The sequence below is a fragment of the Sminthopsis crassicaudata genome, chromosome 1 (genome assembly GCF_048593235.1).
Source record: "Sminthopsis crassicaudata isolate SCR6 chromosome 1, ASM4859323v1, whole genome shotgun sequence".
NCBI lineage: Eukaryota > Metazoa > Chordata > Mammalia > Dasyuromorphia > Dasyuridae > Sminthopsis > Sminthopsis crassicaudata.
In genome coordinates, this window is record NC_133617.1 from 206674732 (window position 1) to 206694343 (window position 19612).

The window sequence follows — 19612 nt, forward strand, 5'->3', positions numbered from 1 at the left end:
GGAAAGGTTTCTCAAACACAAAGGATATGAAATTGATTTGTGCAAATAAGTTGACCTTTCAAATCTCAGAATAACATTAGCATAATGAGATCCACTAGCTATGTATTTCATCTTTACAGATAAGTTCAACAAATCATCAGGGTCATCAATATTTTCACTAGGCTAAAAAACTGTCATTGACCTTATTCATTTATCAATGTGATACCCTCCTCTTATCATGGCTAAGGAAAATCCTCTGTTATTTATGCTTAGTTTACTGCAAAATCCTGAATAAAAAGACACTAGTGATAGAAATATAATTTTTTTCTTCACACTGATATTTGTGTGTGTGTGTGTGTTTGTGTGTATGTACACAATATTTATAATTTGTGCAATGTAGAGATATAGCATGAAGCTCCTTGATTGAGATAATGTTTTACCTTGGTGTGCTGATAATAACAATAATAACAAGGTAATAACAATTCCCAAAAGTGTCCTAATATCAGAGACTAGTTAATGTCTAATACTAATTTAATTGAAGATGTTTATCTCTATCTAGGACAGAGATGAAATAAAAACTGGGAGCATTCCATCAAATATAGATTCTAGTTGCCTTATTTTTCCTATTATTAATGGATTCCAATATTTTTATATATTTGCTTTTTCTGTATCTCTTTGTGAAATGTTTACTATAATAATCTATTATATTTTAAAGCTTCTTAAATTGATGTTGTGATCTTATATTGGATCATGTAACTGAATGTGGGAGTTGTGAAATGATTATTATCAGGAAATGTCTGATTTATATATCTATTTCATATATGTATATGCTAAGGGTAGCATAAAATTTCTTGGGTTAAAAGGAGTCTGGAGTGGAAAAAGTTGTAAAAGCCTAGTATTATAAAGTCCCACCATGGTCCCCTTTCTTGCATATTGTCTTCCTTCCTTTTCTTCCCACCTCTCAGGACTAGTGAGAAGATAAACATTCCTAAGTTTTGTTCAAATAAAAACTACACTGATATTGGAGTTCTAAATTACTTGACTTATTTTCTATGGCTCTAGGAAACAATAGACCTCAGTAATTGTTGCTGCTCACCTTGTACCAGGAACATTTCCATCAAGAGCCTGTTTTAAGAGTTTAAATTTCAACCACAGATGCTTATGATGGGCATAAATTTCATTTGTAATGTCATTGTCTAGGAGTTAATGATTAATTTATGTATTTTACTGACTCAATTCAAATTTTTTTCAATCATATTAATATTTTAAGAAAGGAGGGAAAATAGTGGCTTTATGGTTCAAGATACTTTTGTCCTCCTATGAATCAAGACAGCTCTGAGATGTAAGTAAGAGCCCGCTGGCTAATCAACATGAAGCAATTGCTAGAACTAGGAAATAAATTCTCTTCCCTCCAGAGTAGGATTTAAGTGTTGTTTTTATTTTACCCAGAGTCTCTTGGAGGTACTTGGGAAAAAGGAATGTCATGAACTATTGATTAACATCCAGAACAGCCATGTGAACTTGATTGCTTTTGCATTTCTATCTGCCCTAGGTCTACTGAATTGCTTGGGGAGATGGCTGTTTGGTTCCTAAGGCTTTTTAACTCCTTTGTAAGGTAGCAAAGACAAAATGAGGGGGAAATGAGAAGCAATTTTGCTTTTTTTTTTTTGATTAATCAGAATAGGTTAGAAAAAATTAAAGGGTTAAAACACTTAATTCCTCCAGTGAACGACCCTGTGAATTACTTTTCTAATAAACCTATCTTTTATTTGGATGGAATATCTGTTTTTCTTAGGAAAAGTTATGGGAAAATTCTCTCCACTTTGATATTTTAATATTGGATATGTAGAAAGTCACCATAATCTTTCATATATTGAACATTTATTTGAAGAATTGAAGTACTTTAACAAAAATGACATTTTTTCACATTAGTTTTTGGAAATTTGCAATTAGTGTGTTTAATTTATAGCTCAAGAAACTGACGCATAGAAAAATATGATTTCACATTATCTGGGTTCAATTCTCAGTATGCCTATATCTTGCCCCCCAGTCTCACAATATAATCATCCCATTTTCTTTTTCAGTGATACATTTACTGGGTGCTTTTCTCTTTTTTCTCTATACTGTCTCATTTATTGATCTCATTAATTCCTATTACGGTATTTCTATACTGTCCATTTGTTGATTTCATCAATTCCAATTATGGTGTATCTATGCAAATGATCCTCAGAACTATATAGTCAGCCCTTGTCTTTCTCCTGAGCTATAGTTATAGATCACTAATTGCCTCTAGGACATCTTGAAATTGAATCAAAATTTCCTATACACATCTCAAACTGAACGTATTCAAAACAGAACTAATTATCTTTTCCCCCAAATCCTAACCTCTGCTGAAAATTCCCTATTACTGTTGAAGGTATGACCATCTTCAATCATTTATGCTCGAAACTTTAGTGTCATCCTTGATTCTTTACTCTCACCCCACAAATCCAATCTGTTACCAAATCTTATTGCTTCTAATTTCACAACTTCTTTCCTATACACCCTTTTCTCTCCATTCACATAGTCCTTGCAACTTCTTCCTGGATTATTGCAATAGCAATCTAATAGTCTCTCTGCCTCAATTCTCTTCTTCCTCTTTGCTTAGTAAGATGGATTTATTTCAAGCATATGTTTGAGTATGTAACTCTGCTCAATGAACTTCAGTAGCTCCATATTACCTCCAGGATCAAAAACTGCTGGCTTTTAAAGCCCTTTCCTTTGTAATCTGGCCCTTTCTTATTTTTTTTTTTTACCACCTTTTTGCTTCACTGTATTCATACACTTTTCAATATATCTACACCAATTTTTCAACTCTGTGAAATGACATTTCTCTTATCTCCATGTCTTTGGATTGACTGTCCTTTTTATAGAATGGTCTGGCTTTCTTCAAGTTTCAGTGCAGCCTTTTAAGATTATTTTTCATCTTCACTCTCTCTCTATATATATATACTTACATTTATCCATGTTCTTTCTTCCATTAGAATATATATTCCTTGATGGCAGGAGTAGTAGTGCTTTGCCTTTCATTATATCTCCACCACTTAATAGTGTATCTAGTATATAATAATTATTTAATAAAGATTTATTGACTGACTAATGATTGTCTCCTCATACATAAATCAATTTTTATAATATATTGCACTCTAGCTATAATGTTTTTATATTATTTTTTGAGATCATAGTGATATAAAATTTGCAAACATCTAATATCCAGGGAAAATATTTCCATTAAAAATATGAGCTCCTGTGGAAATGGGAAGGATTATTGATATAATACTGTACAGTTTTTTAAATAACACTAAATCCAATATTTTTCACCTATTATATGATTGGTCTAGCTAATAATTGTCCACATGCAGAACTTATCTAAAATAAATAAGCTCACTAGATTGTTTATTTAACCATGTTGCAACATGGTCAATCTGAATTTTTCATCTGCTTTGTTTTTTAATGTGAATGTATATGATTGATCCATTTTGAATAACAGTAAATTTCTTTTTCTTTCTTCTTTTTTACTTCTTTTCTTTTTTGATTTTTGATTTAAAAAGGGGGAGGAGGGAGAGGAGAAGTATCATTTTATCTAATCCAAGCTGAACATCCGAATCCTCCCAGAGGTGGTGAAGGATAAGGAGAATATATGTGAGGATGATATGTCAAGTGAGAGGATGGGTCATATACTAGAAGCAGAGCTCATAAGTTTGTCAGTAAATGTCATTGAAGAAGCTTTATTACAATCTGGGGTATAGTACAATTAGTACAATGACATCTGTGTATGGCACTATTTGATGAAGCCTGTCATTGATAAGTATTATGACAGATACCTCTGTCTTTAGCTGGAGTCAGGAAAACTTGAGCTAAAATTTGGCCCCAAACACCTACTGGCTGTGTGATCCCCCAAATTACTTAACCTTTGTTAGCTTTAATTCACAGAAGAAAAAAATGGTAAACCACTCCAGTATCTTTATTTTCCATCTTACCTTATTTTATCTTGGTTCTACTTATTTCTCATCTTTTTCTCTGTTGCAGAGATGGGAAATGTCCAGTACAAGCAATTCAGGGCTCTTAAAATCAGTTAGTCTGGCCCTGCCAAGACAACTGCTGGTGATAACAACTTTCCAGTGTATGAGTTCTTTAAGTGGATAATTTTGTAAGGCCAGCAAATGATGTTATAAATATTCAAATGGCCCTGTATCAACTATTCTTAATATATTGCTTTAGTTAATGTTCATTTATAGAGAAGCTAATTGTGTCTGACTGGTTAATTGATATCAATTAATAATTATTGGGTAGAACACAATGATGGTGCCTTTAAAGTTATAACTTTAAGGGAAAAAAACCCTCCATTCCATCAGGCAGTAACAGCCATACTCTGTAGTTCTGACCAGCCAGTTAAAATGGGAAAATGAAGGTTTGGGATAGTTCCTCCAGATCTTCAGCATCTTATAGCAAGTGCCATTTCTGCCTCCTTCAGGGGCTATGAAGATAAACCTCAAATGTAATGTTCCATTATTGTGACAAATAAAAATAGATTAGCTTTAAAATTCTGGAAAATGTTACAATTTACTGTATGTTCCTTTCTCTTAAATGTTGTGGAGATGATCTCACTTAGCTGGCTCTCACTCCTATCTCTCTCTTGTCTCATTTCCCCCTCGGTTCTTTTTCCTAATTTTGTGAGTCATCCTCCTCCTTTAATATTTTACAAATGAGCGGATGTTATAAACAGAGGGTTGCTTTGATTGCCTTTTCTCTTGCACAGATTACATTTACAGACTTAGCTTTGGGGGAGCCTCCTCATTGTGGCAATTATTTTTGAATCAAGTTAAACTTATCTAAAGAATGATAATAGTCTACTTTTTTTCCATTTCCCATTTTTCAGAGTTGACAGTACATTTAAACATTGATTGGATTGGAGCTGCTGTGATCTGTGATCTTGCATAGTCTTTTCTCCTATTCTTTATTTTTTCTTCTAATTTGGTATTGATTTTAACCTTAGCTCTATCCAATTGATGATAATACAACTTCACACAGACTGGGCAAGTCACTCTTGAAATGACTCCTGTGTCTGTAACAAGTTGCTTTTTTTTTTTTTAAGATAAAATACTTGATTTCTTTTCTTCTTTCTTTCTTTCTTTCTTTCTTTCTTTCTTTCTTTCTTTCTTTCTTTCTTTCTTTCTTTCTTTCTTTCTTTCTTTCTTTCTTTCTCTCTCTCTCTCTCTCTCTCTCTCTCTCTCTCTCTCTCTCTCTCTCTCTCTCTCTCTCTTCTTTCTTTTTGTCTGTATCATGTATCTTAGTCCTTACCATGTCCAGAGCTTTCTAATTATATTCATGAAAAAATGGTTTTCATGTTCAGATGCAAAGCTTCTGATTATTCTAATAGTTATTGACTTTTTTTTGTCTTGATTCTGAATCACATATTATAATATAGGGTTGCCATTTTCCCTTTTATTTGAAGTCATTGAGTCCCAAGCCATGTATGAATTTGGTTTAGATCCATTAAACCTTATCAAATTTCTCATAATTGCACATTTGGCTCATCCTCTGCAACATCTGGTAGTCTGTGAGTCAAGTAATTATAAAGAATTTGTTAATCTCTTCTTATGAATCAGTCATTATTGTAGGTATTGGGAATGCAACAGCAATAATGACATAATTCTTGTTTTACCCCTGTTATTGGAGACAATATACACATACATGCAATGTATATGCAAAATACATACAAAGATAGTTTTCTGGGGGGAAGTGTAGCAATTTGGGGAAGCAGTAAAGGTCTCATGGAGGCTACAGTATTTGAAATAACCTTTAAAAGAAAGAATAAATTTTGAGAGGCAGAGGTTAAGGGAGAATATGTTCTAGACTTGGGGGAATAGCCTGGGAAAATCACAGAAATGGAATATATGTATGTATATGTATGTCTGGAGTCAGGAAGACTCATTTTCCAAAATTCAAATCTGGCCTCACTTCTTACTAGCTGTGTGACCCTGGACAAGTCACTTAACCTTGTTTGTCTTAGTTTTTCATCTGTAAAATGATCTGGGGGATCGAATGGCAAACCCCTCCAGAAGCTTTAGCAAGAATGCCTTTAGTGGGGTCACATAGAGCTAGATATGGTTGAAAAATGACCAAACAACAACATATACTCCAGAATTTCTAGAACAATGCTTACCACAAAGGAACTATTCAATTGATACCTTTCAAATGAATGAAAATCTGTCATCACATCTTTTTAAAAAATTACTTAGGGAATATGGACAAAGAAAATAGCTTGCATGAGTCCTCAGTATCCATGCCTTATCTGCCTCCTTCTCCCCCCCTCCCCAATTATCAAATTCTTGTGGTTACCAGGCTGAGTTTATGTTCCTGCAACTTTATCTTTTGGCATCCACAGCATTTAGGATAAGATTTAGGGGATCCCTTTATTTATGGAAATTCTAGAATGAAATATTACATTGCTATGATGGCCTGAGAATAGGAAAGGATAGATCCCATTTGGAAGTGGCAAGAGGTGACATTAAAACCACTTTTGAGGAGCTTGTCTTTATTTGAAACATTAACTTTTGTTTATTTGCTCCTTGTTAATACTTCTATCCCACAGTGAAAACTTCTCACAACACAATGATTATATATATATATATATATATATATATATATGTATATATATTTCCTGTTTTTGTTTATTAGAGATAGAACAAATAAAAAAAAACAAAGGCTCTGTTCTTGTTTACTCAATTTCTAAGTGCAACATTATAAAACAAGAAGAAAATTCAAAACATTAGCTTTTATTTTCATGAAAAATAAAAAGAAAGTAGCAGCTAGTTGTGCAGTGGATACACTCCTGAATTCAGGAGGACCTGAGTTCAAATTTGGCCTCAGACACTTAACACTTCCTAGCTGTTTGACCCTGGGCAAGTCATTTAACCCCAACTGCTTCTGCAAAAACAAATAAAAAAAAAAGAAAAGAAAAAGAAAAAAACCTTCAGCCTAGTTGATTAAGAATGCAAGGCAATGAATGCCCAATATGCTAAAATGAAGAGAATCAGAAGAAATTAGGATTTTTTCAGGTGTCAAAGGTGAGTAATAAAAATAAAATCTGGAAGCTATATAATGGTGCAACTTTCTAGAAGGAAAGGAAATTTGGTTGAGAGTTATTACTCTTTCCAACCTTCCACTTGGGGCATACATGCTGCCTGACAGGAGTTTACTTTAAGATTTTGCAAAATTGCTTGCCCAAAGGTAAGATGATAATAAAAATGCTTTACATTTTTATAGCAATCTACCCTTTGTAAAGTACTTTCATGTATATTATCTCAGGAGATCATCTGAACATTTCTAAACAGTAGGAAGGAAAGTTTGTCAAATCTCTTTAATAGATAGAGAAACTGAAACACAGTGAATAACAGGACTCTACTAAGGGTCAAATAGTTAGCAGTAAAGCTGAAGCTCAGGTTTTCTAACTCCTTGTCCTACATCCTTTTCATGACAAGATTAAGCATAGAAAAGAAAACTGTTCAAATTTATCATCATGTGTTCAAATTACATGGCTCTCCATGTAATGGAGCTTCCTTAAGCAAAGTTTTGCTTGCATATAACAAATAGTATTTTCAGGAGTGTGTGTGTGTGTGTGTGTGTGTGTGTGTGTGTGTGTATGTGTGATAACTTGAACACAAAAAAAAATTTAATTTTCATCTAGCCATGAGGTGATTGTAATGAATAAAACAGTGGGTCTGGGATCAAAAAGATCTGAGTTCAAATGTGGTCTCAGACGCTTAGACCAGTTATGTGACTTTGGACAAATCTTAACTTCTTTTTGGCTGTTTCCTCATCTGTAAAATGGAGAATATTGTAACACCTACCTCCCAGGATTGTTATAAGGATCAAATAAGATTTTTGTAAAGTGATTAGTATAGTACCTAGAATATAGTGAGTATTGTATAAATATTAGCTATTATTGTATTATTATTCACCTCTGTGTTATTTTGACAGTGACTTTTACCAAAAAAAGGGTATCATAATTGCTTGAAGAAAATGGCACAATGTTTTTGGGATTTGTGTTTCTTATTTGGTGAAAGGAGGGGAAAAACCCTAACTCTTGCCCCCCCCCCCCTTGAGGCTGGGGTTAAGTGACTTACCCAGGGTCACACAGTCAGGAAGTGTTAAGTGTCTGAGATCACATTTGAACTCAGGTCCTCCTGAATTCAAGGCTGGTGCTCTATCTACTGCGCCACCTAGCTGCCCATAAACCCTAACTCTTTATTTGAAAAACCCAATATTGAATCCTAGTTTTGCTACTTATTATCTCTATGATTTGTTTGTATTTCTTATTTGGTAAAAGAAGGGAAAAAACAAACAAACTCGTTATTTGAAAGACCCAAATTTGAATCCTAGGTTTGCTACTTACTATCTCTATGATCTTGGAAAAGTTACTTAATCATGTGAGAACTAAATTTCTTTAGTTGTATAATAAGGAGGTTATACTAGATGCTCATTAAGGCCTCTTCCACTTCTAAATCTCATTTCTGAAATCAACATAATGAAGATACATGAACATTCAAGAGAATGATTTATATGGGATAGGACCTTCTGATATGGAAACTTCATTTTAGAGAGAGTACAATCTACCTTTGACTTAACAGATAAATCTCAAGGAATTATATAAATTATATAGAGATTAAATTCCTTGCCCAGGATCACACAGCAGGATATGGAACTTGAACCCACGTTTTCTCTTTTTGAAAAGTAATCCTCATACTCTTATTTTTAATATATTTTTTCTTTTTTTAGATTTTTATTTTTCCAAATAGATACAAAGATAATTTTCAACATTAACCTTTGCAAAACCAAATTTTTCTCCCTACTTTCTCCTGACACTCCCACAAACAACCAATCAATATAGGTTAAACATATGTAACTATTCTCAACACATTTCCATATTCATGTTGCATATGAAAAATCAGATCAAAAGGGGAAAGAAGAAAAACATGAGAAAAACCAAGCAAACAAATAATGACAAAAAAGAGTGAAAATAATATACTTTAATACATCTTCAGTCCCCATAGTTCTCTCTCTGGATAGTAGGTTAGAATTATCTTGAATCACCTCATTGTTAAAAAGAGCCAAATTCATCACAGTTGATCATCACATAATCTTGTTTCTGTGTATGATGTTCTCTGGGTTCTGCTCACTTCACTTAGCATCCGTTCATGTAAGTCTTTCCAGGTTTTCTGAAATCAGCCTTCTTATCATTTCTTATAGAACGATAATATTCAATTACTTTTATATATCATAACTTATTCAGCCATTCTCCAATTGATTGGTATCCACTCAATTTCTAGTCTCTTGACACTACAAAAAGAGCTGCTATAAATATTTGTGCACATTGGATCTTTTTCCCTCTTTTGTTATCTCTTTGGGATACAAATCCAATAGAGACTTTGGTGGATCAAATGGTATGCCCAGTTTGATAGTGCTTTGGCATAGTTCCAAACTGCTATCCCAAATGGTTGGCTGATTTCACAACTCCACCAACACTGTTTTAATGTTCCAGTTTTCCCATATCGTCTCCAATATTTACCATTACTTTTCCTATCATCTTAACCAATCTGAGAGATTTGAAGGGGTACCACAAAATTGTCTTAATGTGTATTCTCTAATCAATAGTGGTTTAGAATATTTTTTTATGACAAGAAATAGCTTTAATTTCATTGTCTGAAAATTGTTCCTCTTCTTTGACCATCTATTAATTGGAGAATAGCTTGTATTCTTATAAATTTGAGTCAATTCTCTATATATTTTATAAATGAGATCTTTATCAGAAGAACTGGATGCAAAAATTTTCCTCCAGCTTTCTGCTTGCCTTCTAATCTTGGCTGTGTTGGTATTGTTTGTACAAAACCTTTTTAATGTAACCAAAATTTCCACTTTGCATTTAATAATGTTCATCAGTTTTTCTTTGGCCATAAATTTTTCCCTTCTCTACAGATATGAGAAGTAGACTATCTCTTGTTCTCCTAATTTTACCAATAGTATCATCCTTTATATCTAAATTATAAACCCATTTTGACCTTATCTCTATATAAGGTATTATAATGGTTCTCAAACGTTTTAAATAGGGGGCCAATTCACTGTCTCTCAGACTGTGGGAGGGCCGGACTATAGTAAAAACAAAAACTCACACTCTGTCGCTACCCCTCAGCCCATTTGCCATAATGGGCAGCCACATAAACATCTTCGGTGGGCCACATGTGGCCCGCAGGTCATAATTTGAGAACCCCTGTTTAGATATTGGCCAATGCCTAAATCTTGCCATATTATTTTCCAGTTTTCCTAGCAATTTTTGTCAAATAGTGAGTTCTTATTTCAGGAGCTGGAATCTTTGGGTTTATGAAACACTAGATTACTATAGTCATCAACTATTGTGTCTTGGGAATCTAACCTATTCCACTGATTTCCTACTCTATTTCTTAGTCAGTTGATGACTTCTGATTTATAATACAGTTTTAGATCTGGTACAAGTAAACTACTTTCCTTTGCATTTTTTTTTTTATAATTCCCTTAAAATTCTTGACATTTTTTCCTTCCAGATAAATTTTATCTTCTCTAATTTTATAAAGTAATTTCTTGGAAGTTTGATTGGTATGACTTTAAATAAGTAGATTAATTTAGGTTGAATTGCCATTTTTATTATATTACCTCAGCCTAGCTATGAACACATGATGTTCTTTCAATTGTTTAGATTTAATGTTATTTGTGTGAAATGTTTTGTAATTGTGTGAAGTTTATTTGTGTGAAGTATAAATTGTCCTGGCTTTGTCTTGGCTTGTAGATTCCCAATGTTTTATATTGTCTACAGTTATTCTAAATGAGTTCTTTTTCTATCTCTTGCTCCTGGACTTTGTTTGTAGTATATAGAAATGCCAATGATTTATATGGGTTTGTTTTATATCACAAAACTTTGTTAAAATTGATAATTGTTTCTAATAGTTTTTTAGTTGATTTGCTAGGATTCTCTAAGTATACCATCATATCATCTGTAAAGAGTAATCATTTTGTTTCCTTGTTACCTACTCAAATTCCTTCAAAATTTTTTTCTTCTCTTATTATTAAAGCTAACATTTCTAGTACAATATTGAATAATAGTGGTGATAATGGGCAAGCTTTTCAACCCCTGATCTAATTGGGAATGTTTCTAGTTTATCCTTATTTACATATAATGCTTGCTAATGGTTTTATATAGATGCTACTTATCATTTTAAGAAAACTCTATGTATTATTATGCTCTTTAGTGCTTTTAATAAGAATGGGTATTTCAACCCAGGTTTTCTTAACACAAAATTCAGCAATCTATATTTATAATGATGATAGGCTACATATGTAACAATATTAAAATAATTGCCAATTAATAACAAGCAAATTATATCTATCTAGAGGTAGCTAAGTGGCTCAGTGAGTAGAATTCTGGGCCTGAGTCAGGAAGAGTTGAGTTCAGATTTGACTTCAATCATGCATTAGTAGTATCACCCTGGGTAAATCACTTAAACTCTGTTTTAGTCTACTAGAGAAGGAAATGGAAAATCACTCCAGTATCTTAATCAAAAAATCCCTATATGGGATCATGAAGAGCCAGATATGACCACATCTGGGAGCGTTGTGAAAGTCACAAAATTTCTTATCAACTTCAGTATGATTTTAATCAATATATTGTTTTGTTCGTTTGTTTGTTTTTGTTTTTTTTTTTGTTTTTGTTTTTTGCTTACAAACATGTAGCCACCGAAGGCAGTTTGAGCACATAAGCAATTGGGTGACAGTATATACAAGAGTGGACTTAGAGTCAGAAAGATTGAGTTTAAATTTCACCTAAAACACTCATTAGCTGTAGTAGCCTGGACAAGTCATTTAATCTTTGTTTGCCTTAATCTATTAGAGAAGGAAATGGGAAAATCTGAATTTAGATCTTGTTCATCTTTACTAGCAGTTTGATCCTGGGTAAATATTTGATATTTCTGCCTCAGTTTCCTCATTCTTAACAAGAAGATAATAATAGTACCTACCTCACAGTGTTGTTGTGAGGATCAAATGAGATAACATGTGTGAAACACCTTACAAATCTTAAAGTGTTACAAGACTATTAGCTATTTTGCATAAACTGGCTTATGTATAGTTTTCTTTCTAAACCCCCTGCATTGTTCTTTTTCCAGCAAAAACCGACCATCAGATTGTTTTCTTCATGGCTGGAGGGGCAGCTTTAGTCTTAATTCTTGTGATATTTTTCATTGTCATCTGTTATTATTGCAGGTGAGTATATTTGCTAATCAAAAGCCTTGTCTGTACCAAGTCTGGTTAGAATACTTATCTCATATATTAGTAGTTTGTCAAAGTTCCTTAGCTGTTATCTTCCTTTCTTTTCACTGTTCCTACATATTCTGTTAGATGTGGGGGATGGGGAAATGAAGGAGAACAGCAGTAGGTGGTAATAGTGAAAAAAGAAATCTCAATTAGAAAGTTTAATAATTAGAGTCAAGATTTGGCAGTCTGCCAAGACTTACTTGATCTTTTGTGTCCTAGGTAAATTACTGATAGAAACAATGCCTTTTTGCCTTCTTCTGCCTGTCCTGGACTCAATGGTGTCCAGGACATTTCTTGAAGTTACATTTCTTGAGTCAATGTGATTGAGGAAGAGGAGAGGAGAGAATAGGAAATGGGCATTAATTAGTGGTAGGAGGAAGAACCTTTTTTGTTTAAACTTTTGGAATATTATTTATCTTCTAGACTTAAGGGTTAGCTGGTCATGTGATGCTCTACATGTAAATGTTAAAATTATTCAGATAAGGAAGGAGGAGAGTCCGAGGGAAGTTATACCTTTTTTTTCTTTTTTTGCAAAGCAATTGGAGTTAAGTGACTTGCCTTTTCTAATAGCCCGTTCTAATTGCTCTTTTATTTTAATAGCAACACATCACATTTATACAGGAAGTTAACAAGCTTATGAGTTTTTATCCCCATTTTATAGATAAGAAAATTGAGGCTTAGAGTATTCTGAGGTCAAACTTCTTGTAAGTGTTAAAGCTGTGTTTTGAACATAATGTTCCTGACTTTTTACTCCAAGGCTCTTTTAAGTATTATATCAATTTACCTCCTATAAGCCATTCATTCCTCAAACAGATTTTTGACATTTCTAAGAAAAGAATTCCCTCTTTTGGCAATTTTGCTCCTTCTCACATCTATAATAAATTCTGCATATGCATTTTCTGTTTTATTCTTCTCAGTTGGGATAAAAAATAAGTAATCAGTATTTCTCTGTAATACAGATATAATAATTACATCAGTGAAAAGAACTCCCTGGTGAGCACATATCTTTTTTCACATTATATTCTTAGAAAGCTCCTTAGAGAATAGAGAGTCTAATTTACTTGCTTTGAGTCACACAACTAGAATATATTAAATATGGGACTTGAATTCAGTCCCATGGACACTTTTACGTGTAGCTCATTCTCTTATGTTCATAGGAGAATGACTTGTGACTAGCTATAGGATATTGGTAGATGCTATTAATGGCAAGTATGAGCTGCTGGAAGGTAGCAAGGCTAGGTTAATTAGTGATAGCAATTGAAAGTTCCTCATAAAGGCTTACTATAAATTAATCATATAAATACTCCTGTATTCAGAAGGTAATTTGGATACTGGACATGGAGTTGTCCTTAGAACCAAAAGATTTAGGTTTAAGTCCAGATCTAATAGCAAGGTACACGTTACTCAATTTCTCAAAGTTCTAGGCAGCTGTCAATGATTACAAGTTTCAGAAGTGTTGCTTACATTAGTAGAGGAAGTTTCATTATTTTAGAGATTTTTATATCATATCAGAGATACAGAATCTATCCCTATTTGTAATACAGTAAGATAAGACACCAGAAGAATTATGAAATATCAAGACTGAATGATCAAGAGACCAAAAGAAGAAAGTAAGTAGTTTTAAGACTAGATTGTATACTATGACATGTGCTAATATCTTTGTTGAATGTGGATTTCCAGGAGGAAGAGAGTGTCTCGGGCACTGTGGGATACTCAGATTCAGGTAAGATTTCTCAAGGATGCATTTATTTTGGACATCATTCTTATAGTAATTTTTTCTTGTATCTATGTATTATTGAGTTTATATGAAAAACACTTTTTTACAGTTACAGTTACAGGATCTTATTCCTAAGTGAACTGGTCATTGCTAATGGCCCCAACTGACTTCAGCTAATCTTCAGGTTTCCTAATACTGACCTATTTTGTCATGTTAATATTAACAAAGAAATAATTGCTGTTTGATATTAATAATACATTTTCACTAAAAATAAAAAAAAACTATTCTATAAGCATGCATAAGAAAAGTACAGAGACAGTGAGGCACACAGAAAGAACTCTAGACTTAAAATTATAAAATTTGGTTTGCAAGTCTTTTCTCTGCTAGTTACCAGCTGTGTGCACATATATGGGACTTGAATTCAATTCTTCCTGACATCAGTGCTGGATTTCTATATGCTTCTCTTCTTTCTATGTAATAACCCACTATATACCCTAATAGTTACTTATGCTGTTGAAGCCACTTGCTATTTTTTTTTCCTTTCCCCATTATTGTTTTCTTTTTTCTTTACTAATCCACTATTGTGTTTTTCTACTTCAAGGTAAATAAATATTTATTGAATTGAAATATTTATTAAACATTTCTCCCAGTATTACTACCTGTAGCATGAGACACTTATAATATATGGGAATAAGATGGACACTTTTTACAATAGTATAGAGCTCATCCTCATATGTTCATAGATGTGTGTGTGTGTGTGTGTGTGTGTGTGTGTGTGTGTGTGTGTATAGGAGAATCACTTAGATCCTTCATTTATAAATAAGGGTATTACTATTCTTATATCTTAAGTCACAAGCCTGTAGTGCAGAAAGGCCTATATAAAAGTTATTTGATATATTACTGGACTAGACCCTTTCAGATTGATAAATTCTCCTTGGTGTAAATTATAGCTTTAAGAAGTTAGGTTCTTTTCCAGTTTTCTCAGTATTTAAATAATTATTTTCTATTATTCCTAATTGAATAGAATTTTACTGGAGACTAAGGGTATAGACTAACCTTTAATCACATTCGATTTGCAGCACTTGGGAAAAATTTTTCCTTTTTTAAAGATATGTATGTTGATTAATGTCTGTAGTCTCTCCTCCTGGGAGACTTATTTGAGATAAGGAGTTCTGAGCTCCAGTAGGACTAAAAGCCAATCAACCAATCCATGCTAAGCTTGGCATCAAAATCATTAGTTTCTAGGAGTAGTAGAGAGGCAAACTGATCCAATTTGGAAAAATGATGCATGTTAAAAGATTCCTGTGGGACAGTATTAGTATTGATCCATGAGTGACCTCTGATCTAGCATTCAAATTCATTCTTTGTCTCTCTCTTTATCTTTATGCAATTATACTATCTCTATTATCTATCTATCTATCTATCTATCTATCTATCTATCTATCTATCTATCTATCTATCTACCTGTCAGTCTGACTTTGTGTCTAAGAGGCAATTTAAATAAATGATAAACAGTCTGCAATAGGATAGGATATGACAAGAAATTTCTCTTTCTAAAGATAGCAACAGCTCATTGCTCTCTGTTCCTTTAGCATATATAAAGCTTTTGAAATACTTTTGCTATAGAGTGGAGGTTGGGTGGCACATCATTTGGATTTATGTCTGGATGTCAGAGAAGTTTGATTATACATCTGCACAGTGATAATTTGTTTCAGGGACATTTCTTGACCTTTGAAAGCAGATCAGAGAGGTTATCAGAGGAAAATAGAACCAAAATGATTTAAAGATTTCCAGCAGGAATACAATTTGGCTTCTTTGAGACACTAGGGAAATGTTAAGTGTTATTCAAAATTAATGAGTTATTTAATTCTAGCTGCTATGTCTACCCCATCACCACCTACTCTCTGACTTGTGAATTCTATTTCTTTGTCTTTGGCAATGCCCAATCAGGTAATCTATAATGGTAGTCGACAAAAAACTATCCCAAACTAAGAATTAAAGAATGCAATAAAACTTGTTCATTTACTTGAACTCAAAAACTTCTTTCTAAACTGTTTTAGAAAATAATTTTTCTGATTTATCTAAAAATAGTCCATACTGACATATTTATGTATCATTTTCTTTTGCACACACAAACATACACACATAAACTTTCTTCATAGCCCTGTGAGCTATGTTAAAGGACAAATAACTTAATCTTCATTTTATAAATGAGGAAACCGAGGGTCACATGGTTAATGTGACTTGCTTGGGATTACATGTCTATAAAGTGACAGAGATAGGACTTAATCTAAGATCTTTTGGATTCCAAGGCCAGTCCTCTTTTTATGATTTTTCTTCTTCCTTGCTTTCTATAATAAATAGAAAGTGACACAAAGATTTGACTGAGTTATTCTAATAAATCAGTCCAAAAATGTTTTACAATTGAGAAAAAAAGTATTGTTATCACTTGAATTACTAGATTTACAATATGTTTAACTTGGAACAATTTAAACTATCTTGTTAAATTTCAGCCTAAATGAAAAATGACCTGAAAACACCACCAGAAATTAAACTCATCACATATAACCCATCATTTTGCTTGCTTGGCAAATTAAAACAAAATTTAGTAGAAGTAATTTTGTCATTTGCTGTCCTGAAATGAGTATTAGAAGTGCTGATGTGTTTCTGGGCTATTTCTAAGTTTCTTAATTTTCATATATTGTTTATAAAACATCTAAAATGAAAAACCGTTTTTTTTAAATTAAATAATTTGAATAGAGGAAGTTAGAGACACTATTTGAGTTTTTAAAGGAAGGGACTGAGAGAAAAAAATTTAAATGCTACATGAACAATCAGAGATGGGAAAAATATGACAAGAGCCATATTAATATGTAGAGGGTCACAGATAGTGGGGGAACTCTGGGTAAGGCATAAGACCCTTCAGCCCAGAGGGAACCTGCTGATAATGTGTGGTTTGGCTCCCCATCCCCTTTGGTGTCTCTCACCCTTCCTGAAAAGTCAGGAAGGGTGTGACCACCTGTGTTCTACTTAAAGCAAGGGATATTACAGTAAGAGGCATTAACATATTTATAGCAGTGTGTTGTAGTGATGTGGTGATGTAATGGTTCTACAGTTGGCACATGCTTAATGTGCTATAGTGATGTAATCCTACCAAGGTTTAGGGGTTGAAAGAACTTGAAATAAATTGACTCATCTTTGACCATTCTCATGGGTCTCCTGCCTTCTTCATTCCTCCACTAAAATCAAGGACTGAGGTTGGTCCCAAGATTCTCCAGAGAACTAGTCTGGGTGGTATATTTTGGCACCCCAGAGTTGGAGCTATAGAAAGCATAATGTATTTTGGTACCCCAATTTGGAGCTCTAGAAAGCACACATTAATATCCAAACTAAACTTAAACTTAAAATACTGAGGGGAAAGATTACCTTCTACCTGTAGTCTCAATTCCTTGGAGCATAGAGAGGTTACTCAGGGTCACATAGTGTATATCACAGGTGAAATTTGAACTCTGGTCTTCTTGATCTACTCTCTAGCCACTATACCAAGCTGCCATTTTAGTGTTTATAGAAGAACTAAAGGCCATTTCCCCATTTATGGGTCTTTCCTTTATTCTACTATGCTGAAAGACTTCTTTATGCTTTCTAATTCACTCTATCCTTTCCAAGTGACAGGATCATAGATTTAGAAATGGAAGGGATATTAGAGATCACCAATCCCTTAATTTATTGACAGCTCAGATATCTGCTGCATTTCACTTCAAGCTTAAACTTTCACACTAGGAATGTATTTTCATATAGAACTTCATTGTGGGTACTCTTTTTTTTTTTTATTATATATATATATATATATATTTTATAATATTATCCCTTGTATTCATTTTTCCAATTTACCCCCCCCTCCCTCTATTCCCTCCCCCCGACGACAGGCAATACCATACATTTTACATGTGTTACAATATAGTCTAGGTACAATACATGTGTGCGAATATCATTTTCTTGTTGCACAATAAACATTAGAATCCGAAGGTACATGCAACCTGGGCAGACAGATATTAGTGCTAACAATTTTCATTCCCCTCCCAGTGTTTTTTCTCTGGGTGCAGCTACCTCTGTCCATCATTGATCAACTGGAAGTGAGTTGGCTCTTCTTTATGTTGAAGATTTCCACTTCCATCAGAATACATCCTCATACAGTATTGTTGTTGAAGTGTACAGTGATCTTCTGGTTCTGCTCATTTCACTCAGCATCAGTTGATTTAAGTCTCTCCAGGCCTCTCTATATTCCTCCTGCTGGTCATTTCTTACCGAGCAATAATATTCCATAACCTTCATATACATTGTGGGTACTCTTAATGAAAATGACTCCTAGAGTCACTTGTTATGGTGTTTGGCATCTTATGCTGACAATGGGTGAAGGCCATCAGAGCTCATGTATCATCTGCATTTCTTTTAAGTACTGAAATGGTAGCATTTACTTTTCTGAAATTCTTTCCCACTTCTTTTTCTAGTCATCTAAAAACTGCACCAGAAGTGAGGTTCTTGACCATTTTCAAGATAACCAAGAAGAGGATATTTATGTCAACTGTCCTGTCTTCTCTCAAAAACCAACTGCAAGATAGCAACTCTTCAATTTGAGCCAAGCAAGCATACGAAGTAAAATGCAAGTTGTGTTTAGAGATTTCTTCCTTTGTATTTACAGATCTATACTGATTGAATTTACTTTGTCTTATACAAAGAAGATTATATAAATATCATCATTTGATTGAGGATATTCAGAATTATCTGAGAGATTATAAAATAAGGGTGACCTCCCATTGACTATCCCTCTCCTTTCCAAAAGCCATTGCAATGGTTTAGATAAAGTCACTCCAAAGACTTGGAGCCTTGTATTGCTGAAAGTGGAATGAATAGATTATTGCAAAAAGTGGAGAGTATCTGAGGTAGACTTTCCTTTCTTTTTCTTTAACTCCTGTTCTCCATCTCAAATATTAACTTTTTCTTTTCATTCCATCATTATAGTTTCTTTTTTGGGGGGGATTTTCTTTGTTCCCAATTAATATCCAAATAACAATTATTATCTACTACATTAGTAAGACATTAATTGACTGTCAACTAAAACAAGAATAGGACATTATGTTGGTGATTAGATATGTAGGTAAGGAAGTCACCAAATACAAACTATTTTACTCTTTGCCCAGAGGAAAGTGACTGCCTCTTCTGGTTTCTAACTCTAAGTCTATTCCAGAATACAATGAATACAATGCGAAGTATGTGAAAAAAACAAAAAACAATAAAAATATCATATTTGGCTTGAGTTATTGTACAGTCATGTCACTTGTATCCGACTTTTTGTGGCAACAGTTGGGGTTTTCTTGGCAAAGATACTGGAGAAGCTTGCACTTCCCCAGCTAATTTTATAGGGGAGGAACTAAGGCAAACAGGGTAAGTGACTTGCCCAGGGTCACATAGCTGATAAATGTGTAAGGTCCTATTTGAACTCAGAAAGAGCTTTCCTGTTTTTAGGCCCAACACTCT

At 33.5% G+C, this 19612-nt stretch overlaps 1 protein-coding gene across 2 annotated transcripts in view; it reads left to right on the forward strand.

Annotated features, from left to right (window-relative positions):
* Positions 1 to 19391, forward strand: part of CD226 (CD226 molecule) — a 105572-nt gene extending 86181 nt beyond the window's left edge. For both annotated transcript variants that reach the window (XM_074274147.1, XM_074274137.1), the window contains 3 exons: positions 12213 to 12309; positions 14041 to 14083; positions 18586 to 19391. In XM_074274147.1, coding sequence (XP_074130248.1) covers positions 12213 to 12309; positions 14041 to 14083; positions 18586 to 18696 — 251 coding nt within the window. In that variant the 3' untranslated portion in view covers positions 18697 to 19391. The remainder of the gene's footprint in view (positions 1 to 12212; positions 12310 to 14040; positions 14084 to 18585) is intronic.
* Positions 19392 to 19612: the final 221 nt, after the last annotated feature.